Raw genomic sequence first — 25,713 nt, forward strand, 5'->3', positions numbered from 1 at the left:
GGGATTACAGGTCCCACCACCACACCCTGCTAATTCTTGTGTTTTCAGTAGAGATGAGGTTTTGCCATGTTGGCCAGCCTGGTCTCAAACTTCTGACCTCAGGTAATCCACCCTGAGGTGGCCTCCCAAAGTGCTGTGATTACAGCTGTGAGCCACTGCACCCAGCCTAATTTTTGTATTTTCATGGTTTTGCCATGTTGCCCAGGCTAGTCTCAAACTTTTGGCCTCCCAGAGTGCTGGGATGACATGCATGAGCCACCACATCTAGTCCTGTTCCCCTTCTGGTAAAGGGGGTAGACCCCTGGGAGTCAGTCGTGCATCTTGTCCCTGGGGACGGGCAGCTTAGTCTGCTCAGGTGCCCAGGCCATATAGCCTGAGGTGTCAGAGGAACTGGTACTTCAGGTAGGACAGGTATGTGCCCCAGCCCAATGGCAGGCCATTGATGTAGGTGACTCGGAACTGGGGGAGGAGGGAGGGACACAAAGAGAAAGTTCGCCAGCATGCAGCCGGCCACATGCATCAGTCAGCCTTGTAGAGTTCCCAGAACTTGTCCTGCAGCTCCTGGCAGCTCTCTCCCAGCGTCTGGCCTTCCAGGCAGCCAAGGCCCGAGAAATACCGGATGCCCAGCATGGGAGACGCTAACAGCTGATCCACGAAGATCTTCCTGAGAGCATTTGGGAGGCCTCAGAGGCCAGACACAGGGAGTAGGCATTCCAACTAGAGGTACCAGTAGTGCAGGGAGGGATCCATGCTGCCGCCCACTGCAAACGTGCTCGCTGAGTGCCATCAGTGGAACATCTGGTCCAGCTGGGTGTAGACCTCCCAGGACTGTCACATGCCGTCCCGGGCCACCATAAGCACACCACAGCCCAGTGTGTTGATGACCAGCAGCACACAGCCCTGGAACAGGGACTGCCCCATGGTCCACAGGCCACGTAGCCAATGCCAGTAACATTTGGCACTGTTGACCTCTCCTCTCCATTTGGAAGGAGATGGGCCCTTGGTTTCGGTGACACCGGTCTCTCCTGGCTTTATTCTTTACTGTTTGGCTGCTACTTCTCAGTCCCTTTTGTGGGCCCCTCTTCTTCTGCCCTTTCCTTAGAATCTGGTGTTCCATAAGGCTGTGTCCCAGACTTTTTCTTATTCTTGTGGAAATAAACAAAGACTCACCAAATAAGAAAAGCAAAGCCTATTTTTTCAGAGCTTGGTATAGCAAGGGAGTCAGCCACCATCACTTGCCTACTGGCAGACTCAAAGGTAGGCAGAGCAGTGGGAAAGCTTTAGCATGGAGAAAAGGGAAGGCTTCAGGTGTGCCCTGACTGGAGGCTGTTGCTGTGGGGAAGCTGCAGGCAGCTAGCTGGGTAATCCTATGTGACTGACTGGGGATACGTATTTGTCTTTCTTTAGTTAGTCCTAAGTTGGAAGCAGGGATGAATATTAGGGAAGCTGTTAGTTACTCATCAAGTCCTGGCCATTTGGGGCCATTTTTTTTTTTTTTTTGAGACACAGTTTCACCCTGTCGCTCAGGCTGGAGTGCAGTGGCACAATCTCGGCTCACTGCAACATCTGCCTCTGGGTTCAAGTGATTCTCCTGCCTCAGCCTGCCGAGTAGCTGGGACTACAGGTGCATGACAACACGCCTGGCTAATTTTTGTATTATTAGTAGAGATGGGGTTTCTCTATGTTGACCAGGCTGGTCTCGAACTCCTGACCTCAGGTGATCCACCCACCTTGGCCACCCAAAGTGCTGGGATTACAGGTGTGAGCCACCACAACTGACCAGGGCCAATTGTTAGAGAAATATTTGTTTAGCTTCCTGGATTGTCACTAGAGGTGGCAAGCTGGTTTCCTGCAAGTCTGACTTAAGGCAGGCTGGCTTCCTGGGCTGTTTATTGTGCATAAGGAGTGGGTCCGAGTTCTGTTTTTATATATGATCTGGCCATTGTCCATTTGTACCTTCAGTCTCTCATTCTGCTCGGTCTTGGTGGACAACCTCACCTATTCCTATAGCTTTAGTAACCATCTACATGTTGGTGGTTCCCAAGTCTATAGCTCCAGCCGACATTTCTTTCCTGCACTTCATATCCATATGTCTAACTGCCTCCTGGAAATCTCCCCTTGGACATTCCAAACACTTAAAATTTGGCAGGTCCAAAACTGAATTCCGTATTTTCCCCAGAAACCTGTTCCTCTTTGGGTGTTTCGGTCTCAGTGAATGTTCCATCATCCGCTCAACTACCTCAGCTGTTAAACCCAGGCTTCCTCTCTGACCCACTCTGTCAACCATCACATACAGTCCATCACTAATCATGTTGATTTGTATCTCCTAAATATTCTTGGTCTTCCTCATTTCCTGACATACAACTTCTAAAATCCTTCAAATCTCCAAAGTGATGTATTTTTATATGTTAATGAGTTAGCTGTTGGCCAACAGCACCTAGGTAGCTTCAGGATTGGGAATTGGTCCCCAAAAGGACCAAGGCAGAATTAGAGAGTTGGGACTTTCAGCCCCACTCCCCAACATCAGGGGAGGGGAGAAGGGCCTGAAGGTTCAGTTCATCACCAATGACCAATGATTTAATCAAGCATGCCTATGTAATAAAGCCTCCATAACAACCCAAAAGGCCAGAACTTGGGGTGATTCCGGATAGCAACACAGGCGGAGGCTCCTGGAGGGTGGCACACTGGGAGAAGGTATGAAGCACTGTGCCCCTTCCCACAGGCCTTGCCGCATGCATCTTTTCATCTACATCCCTTGTAATATTCCTTATAATAATCCAACATCCTTTTGCTGCCTGACCACTTTCATTGTGGGTCGCATGCACGCTCCTGGTGGCTGAAGTTGACTTCCAATGACGTGAAGGAGCAGATTGACAAACTGGCCAAGAAGGGCCTGACACCCTCACGAATCAGAGAAAGGATGCTAAATTCTATCGGATTCTGACAGAGAGCCAGATTCATCATTTGGCCCGATATTATAACACCAAGCGAGTCCTTCCTCTTGACTGGAAATATGAGTCATCCACAGCCTCTGCCCTGGTCGCATAAATTATCTGTGTACTCAAGCAATGAAATGATTGTTTAACTAAAAAAAAAATCTAATAAGTATAAGTAAATGTTACCTTGAGTTCTGTGAGCTACTCTAACAAATTAATGGAACTCAGTGAGGGGGTTGTGGAAAGCCAGCTTAGAGTCAGTTTGTCAAAAACACTGGTAAAACAACCTGGAGTCACATCTGAAGGCGGAGGTGAGGATGATGGAAGGGAACATGGCATTCTTGGAGACAGCTCTCAACCTGTGATATCTGATGCTATCTCTGGCTAGGTAGTATCAAAATTACACAAAATTAGAGGACATTCACATGGTGTACACAACAAAACTGATGGCTTATTTAGTGTGTGTACTCCCACACATCTGGTCACAGAAACCTGTGCTGGTTGTTCTGTGAGAGCAGAGCAAAAAGAGTTTGTCTTTTTCCGCACTCAACCACACTGTTTTGTGTACCGTAACTTTATAGTACTGTGGCGTCTTGACATTAGATAGTGCGAATCCTCCAACTTTGTTCTTCACTATTATTTTGGTTTTGCTAGGTCTTTTGCTTTACACGCTGTCATACCCGGCTATTTTAATAGAGATGGGGTTTCACCATGTTGGCCAGTCTGGTCTTGAACTCCTGACCTCAGGTTATCTGCCCACCTCGGCCTCCCAAAGTGCTAGGATTACAGGCATGAGCCAACGCGCCCGCCCAGTTTCTATTTTATTTCTATTGTAGTCTGAGAGCATACTTTGTATGATTTCTATTCTTTTAAATTTGTGGTTTTTTGTTTTTTGAGACAGGGTCTCAATCTGTCACTCATGCTGGAATGCGGCGATGCAATCATAGCTCACTGCAGCCTCGAAATCTTGGGCTCAAGGGATCCTCCTGCCTCAGTCTTCTGAGTAGCTGGGACTACAGGTATGCACCACCATGCCCAGCTAATTTTTTATTTTTAATTTTTTTTTGTTGAGAGAGGGTCTCACTATATTGCCCAGGCTAGTCTTGAACTCCTGGCCTCAAGCGATCCTCCTGCCTCGGCCTCCTGAGAGTGCTGGGATTACCAGTGTGATCACCACGCTCAGCCTTTTGAATTTGTTAAGGTGTGTTTTATAGCCCAGAATACAGCGTTTCTTGGTGCATGTTCCATGTCAGCTTGAGAAGAATGTGTATTCTGCTGTTATTGGACGGAGCATCTATACATTTCAATTAGATCAAGTTGATTGATAGTGCTGCCCAGGTGGAAATCTATTCCAAATCCATCCACATATCTTTCTCCACAATCACTATCCTAGCCCAAGATATCATGATCTCTTGCCTGGACTGTCTAACTGGTCTCATAACTAGCCTCCTAGCTGGCCTTCTTGTTTCCGGTTTTGCCCCCACTATAACCCACTCTCCACACATCAGACAGAGTAAGCTTTAAAAGACAAAATTCAGATCATGTCACTTCCAGCTCAAAACCCTCCAATGGCTTTTCACTGTACCTGAATAAGAGCTAAATGCCTTCCATGGCTGACGCCGTCTTACTCCGGACCTTCTTTCCTACCTTCTCTAATACGAGTCCCTCCTCTTGCTGCCTCCAGTTGGACTTCTTTCTGAAGTCCCTTGAATACACCAAGCTCATCTCTACCCTGGGATGCCACGCCTCTGCGTCCTCATGAAATGACTGATGACTTCTTGTCATTCAGGCTCACCTCAACTCTCACCTCCATGGAGAATCCTTCCCTGACTAAACGATTTCATCTTGTTCTCCATCTTCACCCCATGACACTACCTTTGTCCTTTGTTAAAAAAATTTGTTTTCATAACACTTTTGACTTTTTTTTTTTTTTTTAAGGTGGGGCTTCACCATGATGGCCAGGCTGGTCTTGAACTCCTGACCTCAGGTGATCCACCCACCTCGGCCTCCCAAAGTGCTAGGATTAAAGGTGTGAGCCACCGCACCTGGCCCACTTTTGACTTTTGGAAATGTTCTTGTTCATATATTTGTTTGGTTATTTGTGTCTGTCATCCTGTCTCTAAAATGTGAGCTCTAGGTGATCAGGGACCTTCTTCACCACTAAGTAGCCAGAACCTAGAACAGTGCCTGACACCTAAGTATTTATTGAGTGGTTGCACTTCTACTTGAACATTTCCAGTGACTTGGAATTGACTACTTTGATCCATGGGTGGCTAGTGCCTCTTTGAATAGTTTTGTATGTTAGAAATTTCACCTGTCTCTTGAACTAAATGCTGCATTCTTGACCATATAAACAGATTAGAAGAGAAAAATGTATGATTATTAGAAAAGATGCTGAGGAAACATTTGATAAAACTTAACTCCTGTTCATAACAAAGAAGTTCTTAGCAGGCCGGGCACAGTGGCTCACACCTGTAATCCCAGCACTTTGGGAAGCTGAGATGGGCAGATTGCTTGAGTCCAGGAGTTCCAGACCAGCCTGGGCAACGAAACCTCAGCTCTACAATAAATAGCCAGGTATGGTGGCACACACCTGTGGTCTCAGCTACTTAGTGGGGGCTGAGGTGGGAGAATTGCTTGAGCTGAGGAGGTCAAAGCTGCAGTGAGCTGTGAAGGCATCACTGTAGTCCAGCCTGGGCAACAGAGCAAGACCCTGTCTTTAAAAAAAAAAAAAAAAAAAAAAAAGAATGAGAGGAAACTTCCTTTCATTCTAATAAAGAGTAAAGAGTATCCTCCAAAATCCTCCCAATCCTCCAGGGAAGACGATGTCTAATGACGAAACACTGACACCTTCCCCTTTAACATAAGTTAACAGCACAAGGATGCCCATTGTCATCCCTTTCGTTCAGAATTGAACTGAAAATTCTGCAAAATGAGGCAAAGAAACAAAAAAACAGGAATATGGATTTACAAAGAAGAAACAAAACTGTCATTTAAATCTGCCTTCTCGGGTGGCTCACACCACCAGCACTTTGGGAGGCCAAGGCGGGCAGATCACTTGAGGTCAGGAGTTCAAGACCAGCCTGGCCAATATGGTGAAACCCTGTCTCTACTAAAAATACAAAAATTAGCCAGGCGTGGTGGTGTTCACCTGTAATCCCAGCTACTTGGGTGGCTGAGGCAGGAGAATCACTTGAACCTTGGAGGCAGAGGCTGCAGTGAGCTGAGATCGTGCCACTGCAGTCCAGCCTGGGCAACAGAGTGAGACTCTGTCTCAAAATCAATCAATCAATCAATCAGCCAACCAATCAATCAATCTGACTTCTCATAAATCATACTAACTGGTCCTCCTTCTGTTTTCTGGAGGCCATCAGAACAAAGCTGTTCCGTCTTCTGCATGGTAGCCCCAGGTGTTCCTCCCTCTCTGGGCGTCGATCACCTCATCTGTAAAATAAGGTTATCCAAAAAGCTCCTTGTGTTTCTATTCTTCCGTGCTCCTCTGAGTCCATATTCTCCTTCCTACGGGCAAAACACCTCCGTTTTCCAATCGTGACGATTTCCACCACATCCCTCCTTTCCTAGCAACAACACACTCCATTTTGTTTTGTTTTGCTTTGTTTAAATATGGTGCCCAGAACTGGAGCAGAAGGTGAAGAAAGGCGAGGGCACAAAAAGATGAAAATAGAAGGAGTTAGACTGAAAACAGAACTTGAAAATGGTAGAGAGAGGCAGCCAAGGGGAAGGGCTTGGGGGAGGGAGGACAAACAAGGCAGGGGACAGCCTCTGAGACAGAAGTGGCCTGGCGGAGCCAGCTTGTGGGCAGTGCCCCATCTCCTTAACTAATTTCCCTGGGAGGGGAGGAAGGTCTCCTCCATGGTTTGGGAGATGGTGATGGGCACAGAGTCTGTGGTCAGCCACATGCCCTGGGTGGCTCTGCCAGTCCTCCCTTCCAGCTTTCCTCCTCCCGGACTCCAGGACTCTCTCTCTCTCCCAGAGCTGGGATGGGAGTCGGGACAAGGGGCATTGACGAAAGCCAGCTCCAGATGGGAAGGGGAACTGCACAGAGTCAGGTCCCTGTCCAGGAGGCAGGAGCAGCCGCCACAGTGGGAGGGAGCAGCAAGCCAACAGCTGAGTGCGACAAGGCCTGGGTTATTTTTTTTCCAGTTTGTTGGCATGTGGGTGGATTTTTTTCTCCTTTTTTCTTCTCTCCTGCTCTCTGCCGTTTCCACAGAGATGTGGGAGTTTGCAAATTTGTCTCAGTGGAGGGGAAAGGCAAGAGCTGATTTTTGGGGGTCCTTGTCAGGGACCAGGGGAGCGGACAAGGATGCTGCAATTTTGGCAGCAGAAAAACCAGGACCCATTCCCTGGCAGCATCCCCGGGGTGAAGAAGGCTTTCACTTCCTCCTTTTGTCTTGAGGCTGCCTTCTCACCTCTCCTCAGCTCTTGGCTCTCAAATCCATCCCACCTGGTGATTGCAAAAGCCTCCCTCTGCCTCCTTTCTTGCTCTGCAGTGCCAAATGCCCTTTCCTTCGGGCCCTGGACCAACTAGGGCCACTCCTAAGACTATTCTGACCAGAGGCAGCTCTCCTTGTCAGTATCTCTGGGGGTTGGGCTGTGGGAAGCTGAGGAGCTTTTCTTTTTTCCTTTTCTTTTTTTCTTTTTTTTTTTTTGAACTATACATTTAAAGGATAAAAAACAGTACCTATAGCACATGCTAAGTGTCAAATGAGTGTTTCAGGCTTTCAGAGGGGGAAGTTTTCTGAAAGGATTAAGGGGTGGGTAGTTTAGCGAGGGCTTCCTGGGGGACATGGGACATAGACAAACTGACAAAGTTGCTCAGGGCATGCCAGCCAGGGTCAACAGTACCTGGGGCTGTGGGCCTGGATACCTAGATGCTGATTCTCGTTCTGCCATTAATTTGTAATGTAATGCTGAAGAAGGAAATTCTTTCCCTTCTCTTGGGCTTTGTTTCCTCATCTGGAAAATGGGCTGGATCTCTAAAGCTCTACAGATCTGTGCAGAATGAATCCTGATTCCTGGCATTGCGTGTTAGGAGCCATGTAATGAGATCATGTGTATATAAGTGCGTTGAACACCAACAAGGGGTCGGCTTGCCTGAGACTCAGAGGTTTCTTGAGATGTGGGTCTTTCAACTGCTAAAACAATCTTGGGCAGACAGGGATGGTTGGTCACGCAAGCAAGGACCACATCCACTAGTTGTCATTGTCATTATCATTATAATCATTATTATTATTATTATTACCACTAGAGGGCAATACTCTCTTATGCCTGGGAGTAGGTCTTACCCCATCGGAAAGGTGCAGAACTGACCCCTCATTCCAAGTCCAGTCAGATCTCTCTCTCTCTCTCTTTCTTTGAGATGGAGTTTTGCTCTTGTTGCCGGGCTGGAGTGCAATGGCAGGATCTCGGCTCACTGCAACCTCTGCCTCCCGGGTTCAAGCGATTCTCCTGCCTCAGCCTGACGAGTAGCTGGGATTACAGGCGCATACCACCATGCCCGGCTAATTTTTGTATTTTTAGTAGAGACAGTTTTGCCGTGTTGACCAGTCTGGTCTCGAACTCCTGACCTCGGGTGATCCAGCTGCCTTGTTCTCCCAAACTGTAGGGATTACAGGCGTTAGCCACCACGCCTGGCCCCAATCAGATCTCCTCAATCTTTCTCCTGTAGAGCAGAATCCTGAGAAATAGAGAGATTTGTGAATTCCGAATCCCAGGAATTTCCTTTCAGCTCTACCCTGTGGTCTGACTGCCAGTTGTGCCCGAACCCAGATCAGCAGGTGGTGGCGAGTCTGTCCCACTGTGGCAGAAGTGCCTGCTTCCTAGGGGCTGGGGAAATGGAGAGATGCTGACAAGTAGCTTTGGTTTGTCTGAACACAATGGGTGCTTTCACAAGGCTATGCCATTTGCCCCATGCTTTGATTGGCTAACCAAGGCCAGCTCCATAGATGCAGAAGCTGACCTCCTCCTTTCTAAAGAAATGATTTCCGCTGGACATGGTGGCTCATGCTAGTAATCCCAGCACTTTTTGAGTCCGAGGCGGACGGATCACCTGAAGTCTGCAGTTCGAGACCAGCCTGGCCAACACGGTGAAATCCCATCTCTAAAAATACAAAATTAACCAGGCGTGATGGTGCATGCCTGTAATCCCAGCTACTCAGGAGGCTGAGGCAGGAGAATTGCCTGAACCCAGGAGGCGGAGGTTGCGGTGAGCCGAGATCACGCCATTGCACTCCAGCCTGGGTAACAAGAGCGAAAGTCCGTCTCAAAAAAAAAAAAAAAAAAAAAGATTTCTGTCTTACCTTATATCCTTTATCACATAGAATTGTAGTTACGATTTATCTGTCTACATACCCGATTAGGTTGCCAATTCATGCATTTAACAAACACAGACTGCTTATCACTTACCTACCACATGCCAGGCTTTTGGTCAGGCTTATGGTATACAGTGGGGAGCAAAAACAGTACCTGCCCTTGTAGAGCTAACAGTCTAATGAGGAGGCAGGAGGTAAGCAAATCAAGAACTGCACAAATCAATATAGAATTACAAACTCGCTAAATTCAGGAAGGAAAAGGACTCACTGAGAGCGTGTATCAGAGGGATCTGCCAAGTTTGGGAGTGAGAGAAGATGCTGCTGATGAGCCGACATTTGATCTTAGATTTGAAGGATGAATAGGCGGTTAAGTGGGCAAAGGCAGCAAGGAGAACTTTCCGCGCCAAAGGAACAGCAGGTGTGCAGGGCCGGAGTGGGGAAGAGCCTGGAGGGCACAGCTTGCCTCTGGTTTATCTCTTACTGTAGCTCCAGTCCTGGCACATAGAGAAACAGTGAATGTTTGTTGAACTGAATTGAATGAGATTTTGTTATGGAAAGCATCATTAGGTTGGGGGTTGAAAGGCCTAGCTTCTAGTTGCAGCACCTCTGGGCAATTCAGTTCCATTTTCCGACTGCTTACTGTTCACCCACAGTGGACGCGAACCCAGGGCCAAGCCTGGCTGGGGGATTGAAAGGTCAAAAAAACCCTCTCTGCCCTCTTTAAGCAGCACACTGCCCTGATGGAGTAGCGAACAGGGAGACAAGTCCTTTCCATTGTCTGAGCCTCCTTTTATCTGGTTATAAATTAGAGGTTTGGATTACATGATCTCTAAGGCTCTTTCCAGTACTAGCCGTCTTGACCTGTTCTTCCTTAATAATAGCAAGTTAGATGGCAGTGCAGAGCAATGGAAAACGGATTTTTCTATTTCTCCTGCACTGTAGGAGTTACATGCAGTAGGACTGGGGAAATGCAGACCTGAGTTCTGTTTGTGGACCATTCTTCCTTTTAGGAGTGTCTCAGGAGCTGTCAGGGTTCACTGCTTCTGACTGGAATGTTCCAGCATTCAAAGGACCTTTGTTTCTTTCTTTCCTGTCCCTCCTCCTTACCTCCCCGCCAGACTTCTTTTCTACATCTAGGACTGTGTAGTGCAAATCAGGGCTGGAAGGAGCCTTTAAAATGATCTTTTTTTTTCTTTTTTAGAGACAAGGTCTTGCTCTGTCTCCCAGGCTGAAGTGCAGTGGCACGATTACAGCTCACTGTAGCCCCAACCTACTGGCCTCAAGCAATCCTCCTGCCTCAGTCTCCTGAGTAGCTGGTATCACAGATGCATGCCACCCCACCCAGCTAATTTCTTTTTTCAGTAGAGACAGGGTCTTTTATGTTGCCCACGCTGGTCTCGAACTCCTGAGCTTAAGTGATCCTCCCACCTTAGCTTCCCAAAGTGCTGGGATTACAGGCGTGAAGCACTATGCCTGGCCAAAATTATCTCATTCAGCTCCTTCATGTAGTGTTTCCATTCCCTAGGCAACAGACCCTCCTGATGAGGCTGTCCTGCCACTATTTGAGGACCTGCAATGACAGTGAACTCGCCATCTTCGCCAAGCATTGCCTGTGAGAGCTTTCTTCCCCTCTGGGATCATCTCCCTGTAATTTTCACCCATTGCTTCTGGCTGTGCCCTTTTGAGCTAAGCAGAATAATTCCACTACATTGCCCCCCTGACAGCCTGTTGGATATTTGAAGACAGTAATCATGTCCTCATAAGCCTGCTCTCCTCTAGGCCAAATATCATCTGTTCCTTCAAATGTTCTTCATTGTTTCAAATCCCCTTAGCATCTGTAAATATAGTTTAGTTTATGTAAGATTTATATCCCGCCTACTTTAAAGAGGATATTAGGCGACTCATCAGTTTATAACATGAAAGAAAGACAATTAGGGATAAAAATTTGGAAGAAAACAGACCAGAGACCATGTAAAGGAAGCACAAATACATGTTGCCAGGTACCTAAAATGAACTGCATTATAATTGGACTCTGAATTTGGCTCAAAGTTTTATGGCAGCTAGGACAAAATTGGAAACACATTGGGTTATGTGGTTTTATGTTCTGACAGGATCAAGCTTACAAATCATCTTCAGAGAGAATATTTTCCTAAAACGAAACTCCGGACTTGCCTATTACAATTACTTTTTGTGCAGTTGTTTGAGACTGATAGGTATTTTGGTTACACCTCACCCCTTCCCCCACTAGGGGAAAGGAGGCTGGAAGGATAATTAATTAATTAGCCAAATTCCATCTCAGTTTTAAACACCGCTATCTCTTTAGGGATTCCCCCAGAGAAGAAAGTCTTCCTTTTCCCTTTTTTTTCTTCTGTGTTCCTCACCCATGGCTGCTTTTCTACTTTTCTGCCCTCTAAAGTTTGCAATCTTAAGACTCTTTGGAACACCAGACAGCAGCAAATACAGTAAGAAAAGGGTAGTAGCCTAGTGATCACTGATCATAGCAATCGTGTGCAAATCACTTGTCTCTGGTCCTCAGTGTTCTTAACTGGAGAAAGAATTCACCTCGAAGTTCCTTTCAGCTCTGATATTCTGGACTGTAAAGTCTGAGAGAAGGACCAATTTTTTTTTTTTTTTGAGACAGGGTCTCACTTTGTCACTCAGGCTGGAGTGCAGTGGCATGATCTCAGCTCACTGCAACGTCTGTGTCTTGGGTTCAAGCGATTCTCCTGCCTCAACCCCCCCCCCCAAAGCTGGGATTATAGGCGTGCACTACCACTCTAGGGTAATTTTTGTACAGACAGGGTTTAACCATGTTGGCCAGGCTGGTCTCAGACTCCTGGCCTCAAGTGATCTTCCCACTTTGGCCTCCCAAAGTGCTGGGACTACAGGTGTGAGCCACTGCACCTGGTCAGACCAGTGTTTTTTTTCATTTTGATTTTCCACCTCGTGCTTGGCAGCTAACAGATTTGGGAGAAAAGGTCTGCTCACGGAAGGGAGAGAGCTGTGAGGATCCAGTAGGAAAACTCAATTTGAGCAGATGCCACCTTTGGATCTGAGGCAAATGTTTCATGGTTCTCAGTATTCTGACGGATTCTTGTTGACTGGATTCTGGCAGTGGTGAGATGTGGTTTTTAAGTCTCTTTCCTGCTGTAGCTCCACGTTCCTTGGCAAAGCTGGTCCCAGGGACTCAGGCTTCTGGGAAATGACTCTGGGAGGCAGCAGGTAGGAGAAAGGGTAGTACCACAGTTTCTGATGAACAACAACAACGAACCAATACTAAACTCACCTTGTAGTGTGTGATTCTCGGTGCGTGCAAAATCCATGTGGGCCCCTCCCCTCCCACCATGTCACTCTCCCTAGCATGTCACTCTCCTGATCACAAACCTGTCATAGGGCCAGGTGAGGTGGCTCACACCTGTAATCCCAGCACTTTGGGAGGCCAGGGTGGGCGGATCACAAGGTCAGGAGATCCAGACCATCCTGGCTAACACGGTGAAACCCCATCTCTACTAAAAATGCAAAAAAATAGCTGGGTGTGGTGGCAGGCACCTGTAATTCCAGCTACTCGGGAGGCTGGGGCAGGAGACTCACTTGAACCTGGGAGGCGGAGGTTGCAGTGAGCCAAGATTGCACCACTGCACTCCAGCCTAGGTGACAGAGCGAGACTATGTCTCAAAAATAAAGAAACAAATGAACAAAAACAAAAAATTTTCATGACTTTTCATTGCCTATAAGGGAAGGTCCAGGTCCTTCAGTTTGGCAATGAAGTCTTCTCTAAGTTGAATCAAGCTCTGTCTTCCCATCTCCCATCCCTTGCCACACACAAACGTACACACACACACGCACACACACACACATCTCTTGCGCTGTCTTCAACCAAACCACATGTGGTTCCCTAACACTGTTTCCCTGATCGTGTTCCTTTCCTCACGGGCACAAGGTTCCTCTCAGCAGGCCTCACCCACTTCTAGCACTTCCACCTGTTGAAATCCGAGCTTAGCTCAAAGACCTTCATTCACATCCATAAAGACGTCCCATCCCCCCACCGCCCACCGTCCTTGTGCCTCAACTCTAACGTTTTCCACATTCTGTCTCATTAGTCATGTTTGTGATTTATGGTTGTGGCTCTCTGAGTAGATTGGGAGCTACCTAAGGGCATAGGCTGTATCTGATTCACAGAAGACTCTGTGTCATCTTTTCTCCCCTTGCCTTTCTCCAGAGCACCTGTCACCATCTGTATTAGTGTCCCAGGGCTGCCATAAAGCACCACAGACAGGGTGCTTGTAGCAGCAGTGGTTTCCCTCACAGTCCTGGGGGCTGAGAGGCCAAAATCCAGGTGTCAGTGTGGCCATGCTCCCTCTGAAGGCTCTAGGAGAGAATCCTCCCTGCTGCTTGCAGTGTATAGTGGCTGTGGCAGTCCTTGGTATTCCTCGGCTTATAGATTCATCTTTTCGATCTCCACCTCCAGATTCGTGTGGTGTTCTCCTCATGCATGTGTGTTTCTGTGTCTAATTTTCCCTCTTCTTTTAAGGACAGCAGTCATTGGATTAAGACTTGTGTTCATTCAGTATGACCTCATCTTAAGTTGATTACGTCTGCAAAGACCCTTATTTCCAAATAAGCTCACATTCAGTTTCTGTGTGGATATGAATTTTGGGGGGACATTATTCAACCCCGTTCACTATCTAATGTGCCCTACATATTCTATTTGCTTCTTGTGTCTCTCTCCCACTAGAATGTTAGTGCTACAAGGTTAAGGATCGTTGTCCTATTTTATTCATTGCTATATCTTCAGCTTCGGGAGCAGTGCTTTACTCATGGTAGACGTTCAAAATAGTTTGTAAATGAATCTAAGTACCCATCTGCTTTCAACCCCAGAGGGCATCTGAATAATAGAAGAAGAAAGATAAGGATGGGAACATACATATTGCTTAGAACATAATGTTCTGTGTTTGTTGGATGAATGGACATATATGGTGGATATACTGTATTACTTTAACATTTATGGAGCACTTGTTTTGTACAAGGTTCTGAGGGAAGATACAAAAATGTGAGAATGAATCATCTGAGTATCGTCACTATGCCTCTGTGTGACCCTGGGCAAGTCACCTGACCTCTCTGTTTTACTTCCCTCATCTGTAAGACTGCGGGGGAGGGGGGGTAATAACAGTACCTACATCATAGGATTGTCATGAGGATTAAGTGAGTCCTTATATGTCAGTGTGTAGCACAGTGCCTGGTACAGAGTAAGCACCAGAGACATGTTAACTATTACCATTGTAGTTACTATGTGTTAGCTCTGTGCAAGGTGGTTTTTTCTTTTTTAAAATAAAGCTTTATTGAGATATAATTCATATACCATAAAATTCACCCTTGTAAAGGGTACAATTCAGTGCTTTTTAGTATATGGGCAGAATTGTGCAACCATCGTCACAGTTTAATTTTAGAACATTTTCTTTTTCTTTTTTTTAAGACTAGTCAAGTGCATTAGTGAGAGGTGGAAAAAGGGTAGAACAAGAAGTTTGATCTGTAACTGACTGCGAACAACCAATTGAGATAACTCACTGCCTTTGGACCAGCCTCATTTTAGAACATTTTCATCCCCCTCCAAAAAAGCCCCATACCAGTTAGCAGTCTTTCCCCATTTCTCCACCCACACTCCAGCCCCTGGCAACCATTACTCTAATTTCTGTCTCTATAGATGTGCCTATTCTGGGATTTCACATAAAAGGAATCATACAATATGTGGTCTTTTATGACTGGCTTCTCTCATTAGCATAATGTTTTCAAGGTTCGTTGTGTTTTTGCATGTGTTAGTTCTTGATTCCTTTTTCATGACTGAATACTATTCCATTGTGTGGTCATACCACATTTCGTGTATTCACTCATCAACTGATGAGCATTTGGTTGCTTCCACTTTCGGGCTATTACAAATCATGCTGCCGTGAACATTCGTGTACAAGTTTTTGTGTAGATGTATGTTTTCGTTTCTCTTGGATATATACCTAGGAGTGGAATCCCTGGATCATATGGTAACTCTATGTTTAACATTTTGAAGAACTGCCAGACTGTTTTCCAAAGTGACTGCACCATTTTACATTCCCATCCGCAATGAATGAGGGTTCCAATTTCTCCACATGGTTGCTAACACTTCTCATTGTCTGTCCTGCAGATTTTAGCTATCATAGTGGACGTGAAGTAGTATCTGTGTGTATGTGTGTGTGTGTGTGTGTGTATGCGCTTAAGAAACTAATGCTTATTTTCCATCAACCTGATTTCTGTTTTCTGTTCAAGAGCCTGTGGAAGAACAGCTTAAGACCACTCAGTGGTTGTTCCTATCTATTCAGCTATCTGAAAGTGACTGCTACAGATCAGCCTCCATTGGTAGGCTGAGTGCTCCAAACTTGAGTAGAGAATTATTGAATAGGCACAAAGGGCACCTGCACGCCTTCAGACCAGTCTGCACCCTCAGGTTGAATAGCAGCAGACTCTGGAGCTGACGCAGTCCATTCACCCTGAAGTTTCTCCTTGGTCACAGCCTTTTCAGCAGCAGCCTGCTCTTCCTTTTCAATCTTTTCAGGATCTCTGCAGAAATAGAGATCAGGCATGACTCTCATGGGTGTTCACAGGAGGTGGTACCACACTCCCGCAGAACCTTCTGGACCAGCATCCACTCCACCAGACCCCCTGAGGGAGCTCCCGTATTGTTGCATGGAATGGCAGTGTCTACACAGGGCAGGGGAGACTCCGTGTGACCTAGAGCAATGGTAGGCAAGTTAATATAAGATGCCTCTGTGAGAGGCTAGTGGTCAGCCCTGGGATCAGTAACCACCAGCAGACGTGGCTCCTGGAAGGCTGCCTGGATCTGGTTAGTGAAAGTTCCAGGAGTGAAGCTCCCAGCAATAAGAGTGACCCCAGTGGAAACAGCAAACTTTAGCACAGACCACTGGCCAGTATTCCTGGAAGATATAACGCTAGCATCAGTCGGAGTTTCAATGGCAATAATGGCAGAAGCTTCTTCCGGGTCGTCTTTAGATTTGATGTAGATGCCATCACTTTTCCTTTTGCAGACGTACTGTTCCATTTGGAAGTCAAGGTTGGTGCCATTCAAGTGGGGTTCTGCTGCAAGGAATTTTACGATATCCTCTTCCTTCATCTGCAGGTCAGGAAGGGATCCAGATGTCGTGAAAGTTTCCCTTTAGGTTACTGGAGAACACAGGAGACGCCTGATGTGTAGTGCTGAGAGCTCACTGTGGTTTTGATTTGCATTTCCCTGATGGCTAATGATGTTGATGATCTTTTCATGTGCTTATTGACCATTTGCATTTATTCTTTGGAGAAATGTTTATTCAAATTCTTTACCCATAAAAAAAAACTAGTTGTCTTTTTGTTGCTGTAAGAGTTCTTTATGTGTTCTATGTATAAGTCCCTTATCAGATACATGATTTGCAAATACTTTCTCTTATTCCGTGGGTTGTCTTTTCTGTGCAAGGTGTTTTTTGCATGCTTTTCTCCAAGACCACCCTGTCAGGTAGCTGTTATTGATAGGGAAATGGAAATTAAGAGAGGAGAAGATGGAATTTAAATCCAGTTTTGTCTGACTGTAAAACTCGTGTTTTCTCCTCTAACCCAACCTGCTCACAAAGACAAATTAAGAAACATTTCTGTCTTTAAGGAGCTCCGTCTGGCAGAGGATATAAAACAAGAACACAAACGAATGTGCTGTAAAGCAAGTCCCACTTGTCCCACAAATGCCACAAGAGAGGGACAGAGGAAGTGGACTAGAAGGTCAAGAGGAGAGAGAAAGAGAGAGCGGCAGCTCGCACTTCTGGCTGAGGGAATCAGGGTTGGCTTCAGTAAGGCAGCATTTGAGTTAAGTCTTGAAGGATGGGTACAGTTTCAGTGGATGGGGATGATGGAGTGAATGGGAAGAGCATTTCTAAAGGAGAGCAGGAAATGAGGGTTGATTTAATGAATGGAGCCTGGATCCCAAGACTGGCTATGATGTGGAGTCCCAGGGCTTGTTGAGTTGGGAGATCCTGGGACTGCCTTGGTTAGAGGACCCAGGGACTGGCTAAGATGGGAGATTCTGGGGTTGGCTGAGGTAGGAGATCTGTGCACTGGCTTGAATGGAGAGTGCAAGGGCTGGCTGGAGTGGGAGATGCCTGCGATGTTGTGCATGAGTGTGTGTGTGTGTGTGTGTGTGTGTGCGCATCACTTGGGAGTTCCAACGGATGCCTGGGATGAGGGCAGCTGCAGACCGGCTGGGCTGGGGGGAGAGTCAAGGGACTGGCTAGGATGGGAGACCCAGGGACGACTGCCCCATGATGGGGGCTGGAGGAAGGTCGCCTGAGGTAGGAGATACAGGGGTTGGCTTAGAAGGGGAATTTCACACTGGTTAGGATTGGCAGATCTAGAGCATGGGGAGCCTGGTTGTCTGGAGCTGGGGACTGCCTGGGATGGGGGTTCCTCCCGGGATGACTTTGGATGAAGATTCCCAGGCTGGCGGACCCCAGGGACGGGCGGACTCTGGGAAGGAGGGCTTCTTTAGGCTGCGTTAAGTGAGGACCCTGGGACGGGTGGAATGGAGAGATCTCTTTCGGGCTGTGATGGGGCTGGCCCTCGCCGGGCGCCGGTGCCTTGGGGCCGGTCCAGCTGCGGGTGCGGGTGGCAGCCGCAGGTGGGGCGCGCGGGGGCGAGCCGGGTGGGGGCAGGGGCGGGGGGCGGGCCGGCGGCCGGGGCGGTCCCGCGCGGCCGCGCTGCGCAGTGACTCCGCAGCGGGCGGAGCGCCGTGGGCCGCGTCCTCACGAGCAGTGGCTGTGGTGGTGGTGGTGGCGGCGGCAGCCTCAGCTCCTGCTCCCCGTGCCGCCGGCCCCAGCGCTGTCTCCAGGGCCCCCTAGGGCCCCCGGGCCCTCGAGCCCGGTGCGCGCCCTCGCGTCCCGCCGGCCCCCTCCCCCGGCTGGGCCCGGGGGAGGGTGGCGCCGTGAGAGAGCGGGGACCGGGCTCTCCTGCCCGTTCCCCTGCCCCTGGGCCGCCAGGATGGAGGCGGGGTCGGGGCCCCCGGGCGGCCCGGGATCGGAGAGCCCAAATCGGGCCGTGGAGTACCTGCTGGAGCTGAACAACATCATCGAGAGCCAGCAGCAGCTGCTGGAGACCCAGCGGCGGCGCATCGAGGAGCTGGAGGGCCAGCTGGACCAGCTCACCCAGGAGAACCGCGACCTGCGAGAGGAGAGCCAGCTGCACCGCGGGGAGCTGCACCGGGACCCCCACGGCGCGCGGGATAGCCCGGGCCGCGAGAGCCAGTACCAGAACCTGCGCGAGACCCAGTTCCACCACCGCGAGCTGCGGGAGAGCCAGTTCCACCAGGCGGCCCGGGACGTGGGCTACCCGAACCGGGAAGGCGCCTACCAGAATCGGGAGGCTGTGTATCGGGACAAGGAGCGAGACACCTCCTACCCGCTTCAGGACACTACCGGTTACACAGCCCGCGAGCGCGACGTGGCCCAGTGCCACCTGCACCACGAGAACCCAGCCCTGGGTCGCGAGCGTGGCGGGCGGGAGGCCGGGCCGGCGCACCCGGGCCGCGAGAAGGAAGCCGGCTATTCGGCGGCGGTGGGCGTGGGGCCGCGGCCACCGCGGGAGCGGGGCCAGCTGAGCCGTGGCGCATCCAGGAGCTCCAGTCCCGGCGCCGGCGGAGGCCACAGCACCAGTACCAGCACCAGCCCGGCCACTACCCTCCAGAGAAAGTAAGGAATATGTGTTTGTACCCCCGGCTCTTCCCTCTAGATCCTTCTCCAACTTGTCCGGCTGATAGAGTAAGAAGCCAGTGTCTGGTTCCATGTCTTCCTCTCCTGTCCCAACCCGCCAGGATAAGCTAGGTCCCCCTCATCCAGCCGACACCCCTTCCCTGGCCACCCCAGACTGGGTTGGCCAGATGAGTGCAGGCGCCTCCCCCGCCTCCACTTCTTCAACCCCTAGCTCCATCCTTGCTAGAAGATGGGTTTTCATTTATTTATTTATTTTGGATATGCTGGTTGGAATTTTTATGGTCGGTGAGGGTGTCCACTCAGAGCCCCAGGGGAGAGAAAGCCCCCCCACCCCGCCTTTTCCCCCCTTTTTCTTTTTTTCTTTTTGCCTGATCTTTTCTCCTCTGGCCGCCTCAGCTCCATCCTTTACCAGAGAGGCAGGTGGGGACCAGAATGGCTGCTGGAGGCTGAGACATCTCTCTGAGGGGAACTGCAGCACATTCTGGCCGGGGGGGGAGCAAAGATGGGGGAGCAAAGATGGAGGCCAGGCCCTTGGCTAGTTCCTCAAAGTCCACCCCCTCTCCACCCTTCAAGAAAAACAACACCCATTTAAAGAGCCCTACCGGGAAGGGAAGTCTAGATCTCCCCTCTGCTGGATCCGTTCCAGTTCCTGCGCTGGGGTCTTGTGTCTATTTGGGACACCTTGGCACTATGTCTTGGGTTGGTGGGACATGGGCTGGGTCCACTTTTTCTGTGCAGATACCATGGTGAGCTGATTGGGATAAATGTATCAGGTTGAGAGAGTCAAGGGCGTGCAGGCTCGCGGCTGCCCTAAAGGCTCCCCTTATTTCTTTTCTGCCGTATTCGAAGGAACACTGAGCTGGGAGTTGGGAGACCTGAGTTCCCCTTCCAGCTCTGCTGCAGATTGGCTTTGTGACCTTGACTGAGTCTCTTTCTCTCTTAAGCCATCAGTTCCCCCGTATCTCTTTAAACGGCCAGGTCTGTCTTGAATGCTCTTGAAGTACCCCTCCAGCTCAGATTTGATGGTTCTGTGTTTAATCCAGCCACACTACAGAGCAAGTCTGAAGTCCTGTAGCGAATGGACAGGCTTCCCCCTCCTCTCACTGCTCAGCTGGTCCTACCATGTGCCACAACCAGTGGAGTGTCTCTTGGAGGCTGGGCTGGGGGTGGGGAAACCTTCTGCCTCAGGAAATCTGCCGGGAGACAGCTCTCTGCAACTCCCCCGTGGTGAGGCAGCAGGCTGGGGTGCTGGGTTGAGATGGCTGGGCCCCAGGAGCAGCAGCTGTAGCTTGAGGGCTCGGCTGGGCTCCACTGCAGCGCACCCTAAGCTGAGTTTTAGTGTAGACTGGCCCAAGGAGTCTGGGGCAAAGGAAATGGGCTTTCCTGCCCAGGCAGGGCTGCTGTGAGCTCAGTCCAGGAGGACTGACTGTGTGCCTCGGGGTGTCACACTGGAAGAGAGACACAGGTAGACCAAGGTCCATTCAGGAGAGGGCAGTGGTGGGCCGGGGGCAGAGGAAGACTGCATGGGGCATGGTGGTCTTCGAGCCTGGCTGCAGAAGACTTTTCTAGAGGGGTCAGGCCTGTGACAGAGGGAGCAGAATCAATTATGTGTGGCTTCAGGGAGCAGAACCCAGAACAGTGGGAACATTTAGGTTCAATTAGGAAGAACTTTCTAACCTGGCCTTCTGATGGTGTAGTGGACTGCCTCGAGAGGTAGAGGTGGGAGCTGGTTGGACCTGGAGCTCTCAGTGGAGCCCGGGTGGGGTCTGCGAGATCTGGAGGAAGCATGATTCCTGAGTCAGGTAGAAAGCCCAGGGAAATGACCTGAGTGGTCCCCAGTTATGGGATTCCATGACTCTGGCTCTCCATCCTGCAGACATTGGTCTGAATCAGTTGGCTGGCTGGACGCCTGTTTGCTCCTGAGCTCCATGTTTCTGCCGTCTGTGCAGGCCTACGTCTTGGTCCTTCCCTCTTTTTGTGAACCCCCAAGGTTGCTTGTTGCATTTCCTTGCCTCGCATTTCCTACTGGATTAATAAAGGGGTTTAGGTAGTGCTTTAAGTTCCTCTCCTGACCATATATTAACTATTTGCACACCCATTATTACCTCTTTTGGACTTCACAACAAGCCTTGTGCACTGAGTGTTGGCAACTGCATTTTTAGAGATGGGGAAACTGAGGCTCCAAGATGAAGGGACCTCGCTGAGGGTTACCCTACTAGTTGCTAATGGAGCTGGGACTAGAACCCAAGTCTTCCTGTCTCCCAGGCCTGTTATTTTTTCTCTAGAGCTCTCCAACCCACAGGAGTCTCTTGGCCTCAGGAGCCGGACTGGTACTGAGCTGGGAGAGACCAGGAGAGCCTTAGGTCTCTAAAGGATTAGAGCAGGAGACGTGTCTGGGATGAGTGGGGAGTTGACGGCGGCAGGGAAGAAGGCTCTGTCTCCCCCCTTTCCACTCTCCCACCTGGCCTGGCATCAGGAAGGCCTGTTGATGCAGTAGCCATTGCTGTCACTGCTGCTGCTGCAAGCGACTCCCCTGCTAGGCCTGTTCTGGGTTTGTAAGGAGTGGGTGAGAAGCCGCTGGAAGCGAGGGCAGGCAGGGTGGGAGTTTAGCAGCAGAGGCTGCAGCATTGGGGGAGGCTAGGTAGAGCGTGTACAGGCTGGGCGCTCCTGGTCCCCAGGCTCCCCCTGGTGGAGGAAGAGGGGAGAGTGGCACCTGGGTCAAGCTGGGGCTTGTTGGGGCCCCCCGCCCCACTCCACCCTCGCTGTGCCCAGGGACTGTCTTTAGTTTTCCCAATGATCCCATGCTTCTATCACCACGATCCACATTTTACAGCAGAAGAAACTGGGGGATCAGAGAAGTGAAGCCTACCAGAGGTTACGTTACTAATAAGACAGACTCCCAATCCCGTGAACTTTTCCTCTACTGCATTGGACATCAGCTGTCATGCCCACCCCCATCCATGTCATCCACCCAGGCTTCCCACATCCTCCTGCACCGTCCCCTCTGGACAGGTTCCAGGACGCCAGTATCCCTTCTGCTGTGCTCTGGGTGTGGCCTTTCTAGTGCAGATAGAGTGAGATGCGTCCCTACCTCCTTTTGGTCATGGGTCCTCTGTACCCGAAGGATTTGTTTGCTTGCTTTCTAGTAGTCGTTGGTCCTGACTAATGCTCAGGTCTTTTTAGCTGGAATTGACCACATACCCACCCCAAGCCCAGCTGATTAGAGAACAGCTCTGCTTTTGTTGTTGATCTTGGCTTGGCCCCCTTGCAGTTCCGCCACCTAGAATGATTTATAGGAGTGCTAGGGGCCACTGCTGAGTTGCTCCACGCTGAAGAGCTGCATTTCCCACGCTTTTTGCATGGGCCCAGCTCCGGCTCTGCTGTAGGCGGTGGTGGGCTGAAGCTGGTATGGTGGCAACTCTCCTTCCTCTACCCCCACCCCCACCCACCCCGCAAGCTGGCTTACATTTGGAGATAGCAACTAGAGGGGCTGGCCTGGTGTGTGTGTGTGTGTGTGTGTGTGTGTGGTGTGTATGTGTGCGCGAGTGTGTGTGTACATTTGGTTTTGTTTTGTTTTTGAGACAGGGTCTTGCTCTGTCGCTCAGGCTGGAGTTCAGTGTTGCGAACATAGCTCACTCAAGTGAGCTCAGGAGTTCGAGGCTGCAGTGAGCAATGACTGCAAAAAAAGAACACCAGGCTGGCCCTTCTACTTGCTATCCTCCCAATTTTTTTTTTCTTTTTTTAAGCAGGGACGGAGTTTCTCTGTGTTGCCCAGGCCGGTCTCAAACTCCTGGGCTCAAGCGATCTTCCTTGGCCTCCCAAAGTGCTGAGCCACCACGCCCGGCTCAACCTGGTATTCTTGACAGCCAGGGCAATGTATGGTCTACCACATGCTGTCCTCTGCTTGTGGTGGGATGTCAGCTCACCCCACGCAGGGGCTAAGGCCACTGAGAGACAGTGCTTGAGAGAGCGAGCCCAGGAAGAGGCTCAGGGGAAGTCTCTCCTATGGGGTCTTGGGTACTTTTCCCAGGGGGTGTCTCTCCTTCCCAGGAGGGAAAACCATTTATCTTCCCTCCCACTGTGTTGTGAGCATTATCTTGGTGTGGGAGGAAATGATAATGTTGAATTTAATGAGAATGTGAGTCTTGCTTCTCTATCTAGATCTGGGGCAAGAATGGGGTTGTTGTCATCCACAAACATTGCTTGGCTGTGTGCACAGTGCAGGAGGGGCCACGAGGCTGAGCAAACACTGAGCTCCTTGCAGAACCCCCCTCCCTCCATCCAGGGAGACAGGGTTGCAGGCCTACTAGCCCTGCCATAGAGACAGTGCTCAGGGCAGAATGAGTGGCAGGAGTGGTGAGGAGTGGGAGTGCTCAGAGGAAGGAGGGATCAGGGCAGGCCAGGCTGCTGATTGAGTAGCTGGGTGGCGGGTAAGGGATGGGGGTATGGAAGAAATGTGAGTGGTCCCTTCGTGGAGGTGGCAGCCGGGAGGAAGACACCAGACCAGACTTGCTGCCTGCCCTTTCCTCCTCTGTCCTACCCCTTTCTCTGAATTTGCTGGGTGCAGAGTAAAGGCTTGGAGCATGGGGAAGAGGCCACACGTGTGCTGAGTGAGTCTCAGCCTCCTGTGTGCCAGGCCCCACGCTACGTGGCTTTATGTAATAATAGCTAACATTTTTCACTGCTCTTACTGTGTGCTAAGCACTATTTGTTCTAAGCACTTCCCATGTATTAATTCATTCAATCTCCACATGAATCCTCTCGTGTAGATTTGTTATTAACTCTATTTTACAGATGAGGAAACTGAGGCCCAGAAAGGTTGGACAGCCTACCCAGGATCACTCAGTGAATAAGTGGCAGAACTGTGAAAAGGAGCTGGGGAAACCCAGGGATTTGGGCTCCAGGGTCTGCAGTGTTCTAACCCACCCTGGAGCACTACTGCTTATCTCATTTGCACAGAGCCCCTGCCAGATAAGTGTTTTTGTTTTTGTTTTTTCGTTTTTTTGATACGGAGTTTCACTCTTGTCACCCAGGCTGGAGTGCAAAGGTGTGATCTTGGTTCACCGCAAACTCCGCCTCCCGTGTTCAAGTGATTCCCCTGCCTCAGCCTCCCGAGTAGCTGGGATTACAGGCATGTGCCACCACGCCCAGCTAATTTTGTATTTTTAGTAGAGACGGGGTTTCACCATGTTGGTTAGGCTGGTCTTGAACTCCTGACCTTAGGTGAGCCACCCAACTCGGCCTTGCAAAGTGCTGGGATTACAGGTGTGAGCCACTGCGCCCGACCTCTCCTCTCGTCTTTTTACAGACCATGCTCCAGCCAGACTGACCCGTGTGCCCCCGTGGTTAGCCCACTTGGGCCTTCTGCTGGCCTCTAGATCTTTGCTCATATTGTTCCCTTCTCTTGAGCTGCTGTGCCCAGTTCCTAGGCAGGACTCAGCTGTCACCTCTCCCCTGTCTGTTTGCTGGTGTCTCTTGATGCTTGCTCTATCCTTGACTCTCTCAATGAGAACTCTGCCCCTTTTTATTCCTTTGTGGTTGTTTACATCTCGTGTCCCCTCTGTTAGACTGAGAGCCCCTTCAGATTTAGATTTAACAGACATATACTGAAGTGCATGCTGTGTGTTAGGTTCTGTGTTAGGAGCTGTGGGCACGAGTGAAGGGGCTATAAACTTGAAAACACATAGCACAGCACATAGTAGCTGCTTAATAAATACTGAGTAGACAAATGAATGTCTGATTGAGTCCTGCTGGAACTAATGGCCAAAGGTACCTAATTTTATCTTCCTTCCAGGAATCCTGTGGTGAGAAATGACAACTGCAGAATTCTCTTGGGGTAGGCACAGTAGCTCCCAGCACTTTAGGAGGTCAAGGTGGGAGGATCGCTTGAGCCAGGGAGATTGAGGTTACAGTGAGCTATGATTGTGCCACTGCACTCCAGCCTGGGCAACAAATCGAGATCCTGTCTCTCAGGAAAAAAACAATTATTTTGGCTTTTCTGTGGCTTTTTTCTCCTGCTTCCTGGAGCCATTTTGGCCTTTGCTGTCTCTTCTCACACTCACCAGCCCCCCGATTCATAGAACCTCAAGGTAGCAGAGTTGGATGAGACTTTGGAGACATTTAGACCAATCTGCTGATCATTATCTCTCCCTACCATGTCAGGCCGTGGTCATGACTGGAGCAAAGAGGCCTGCGCAGGTCCAGGACCTGTGTGCAGTTCACCCAGCCCAGTGGGAAGTTGCTTATTTATCCATCAAATCTTTCTTGAGCTCAGATCTTGAGCTGGACATAGTATCTTAGGGTTGACAAAAGACTTGGCCCCTCTGCCTCACTCACTGGCGTGTTCCCTGGCAGAATCATAAATATTGCTCATTGGGAAGAATGCGTAGTAAGTGACTGACTTCCTCTTTTGGGGAAGCTCGTTTAGGGCAAGATAATTTGCCAGTTACTACAACTTCCTCATGGTATTTGGTTTCTCTCCAAGCCTGCATTTTGGAAGCATTTACACAGAGAAGACCATTCCCCAGTGCTTAGTAGCTGAAGCTCTCTGGGACCTTAGCATTCAGGGAAAGTGTGGTGCCGTGGAAAGACTTTGTGCAACTCTAGGCAAATCACTTCACTTTCAGAGCCTCAGTTTTGTCAGGCAGTAAATAGGAATAAAACTGTATTTTCTGATGT

At 49.6% G+C, this 25,713-nt stretch overlaps 1 protein-coding gene and 1 pseudogene across 2 annotated transcripts in view; one reads left to right on the forward strand and one right to left on the reverse strand.

Annotated features, from left to right (window-relative positions):
• Window positions 1–15,684: 15,684 nt before the first annotated feature.
• Window positions 15,685–16,537, reverse strand: LOC105734462 (small ribosomal subunit protein uS2-like; annotated as a pseudogene).
• A 1,543-nt stretch (window positions 16,538–18,080) lies between these two features.
• The window catches only part of IQSEC2 (IQ motif and Sec7 domain ArfGEF 2), an 87,700-nt gene continuing 80,067 nt past the window's right edge, over window positions 18,081–25,713 (forward strand). For both annotated transcript variants that reach the window (XM_021677369.2, XM_064364330.1), the window contains exon 1: window positions 18,081–19,014. In XM_021677369.2, coding sequence (XP_021533044.2) covers window positions 18,308–19,014 — 707 coding nt within the window. In that variant the 5' untranslated portion in view covers window positions 18,081–18,307. The remainder of the gene's footprint in view (window positions 19,015–25,713) is intronic.

This window comes from Aotus nancymaae, unplaced genomic scaffold, assembly GCF_030222135.1.
Source record: "Aotus nancymaae isolate 86718 unplaced genomic scaffold, 86718_ANA_hifiasm-v0.15.2.pri h1tg000058l, whole genome shotgun sequence".
Taxonomy (NCBI): Eukaryota; Metazoa; Chordata; class Mammalia; order Primates; family Aotidae; genus Aotus; species Aotus nancymaae.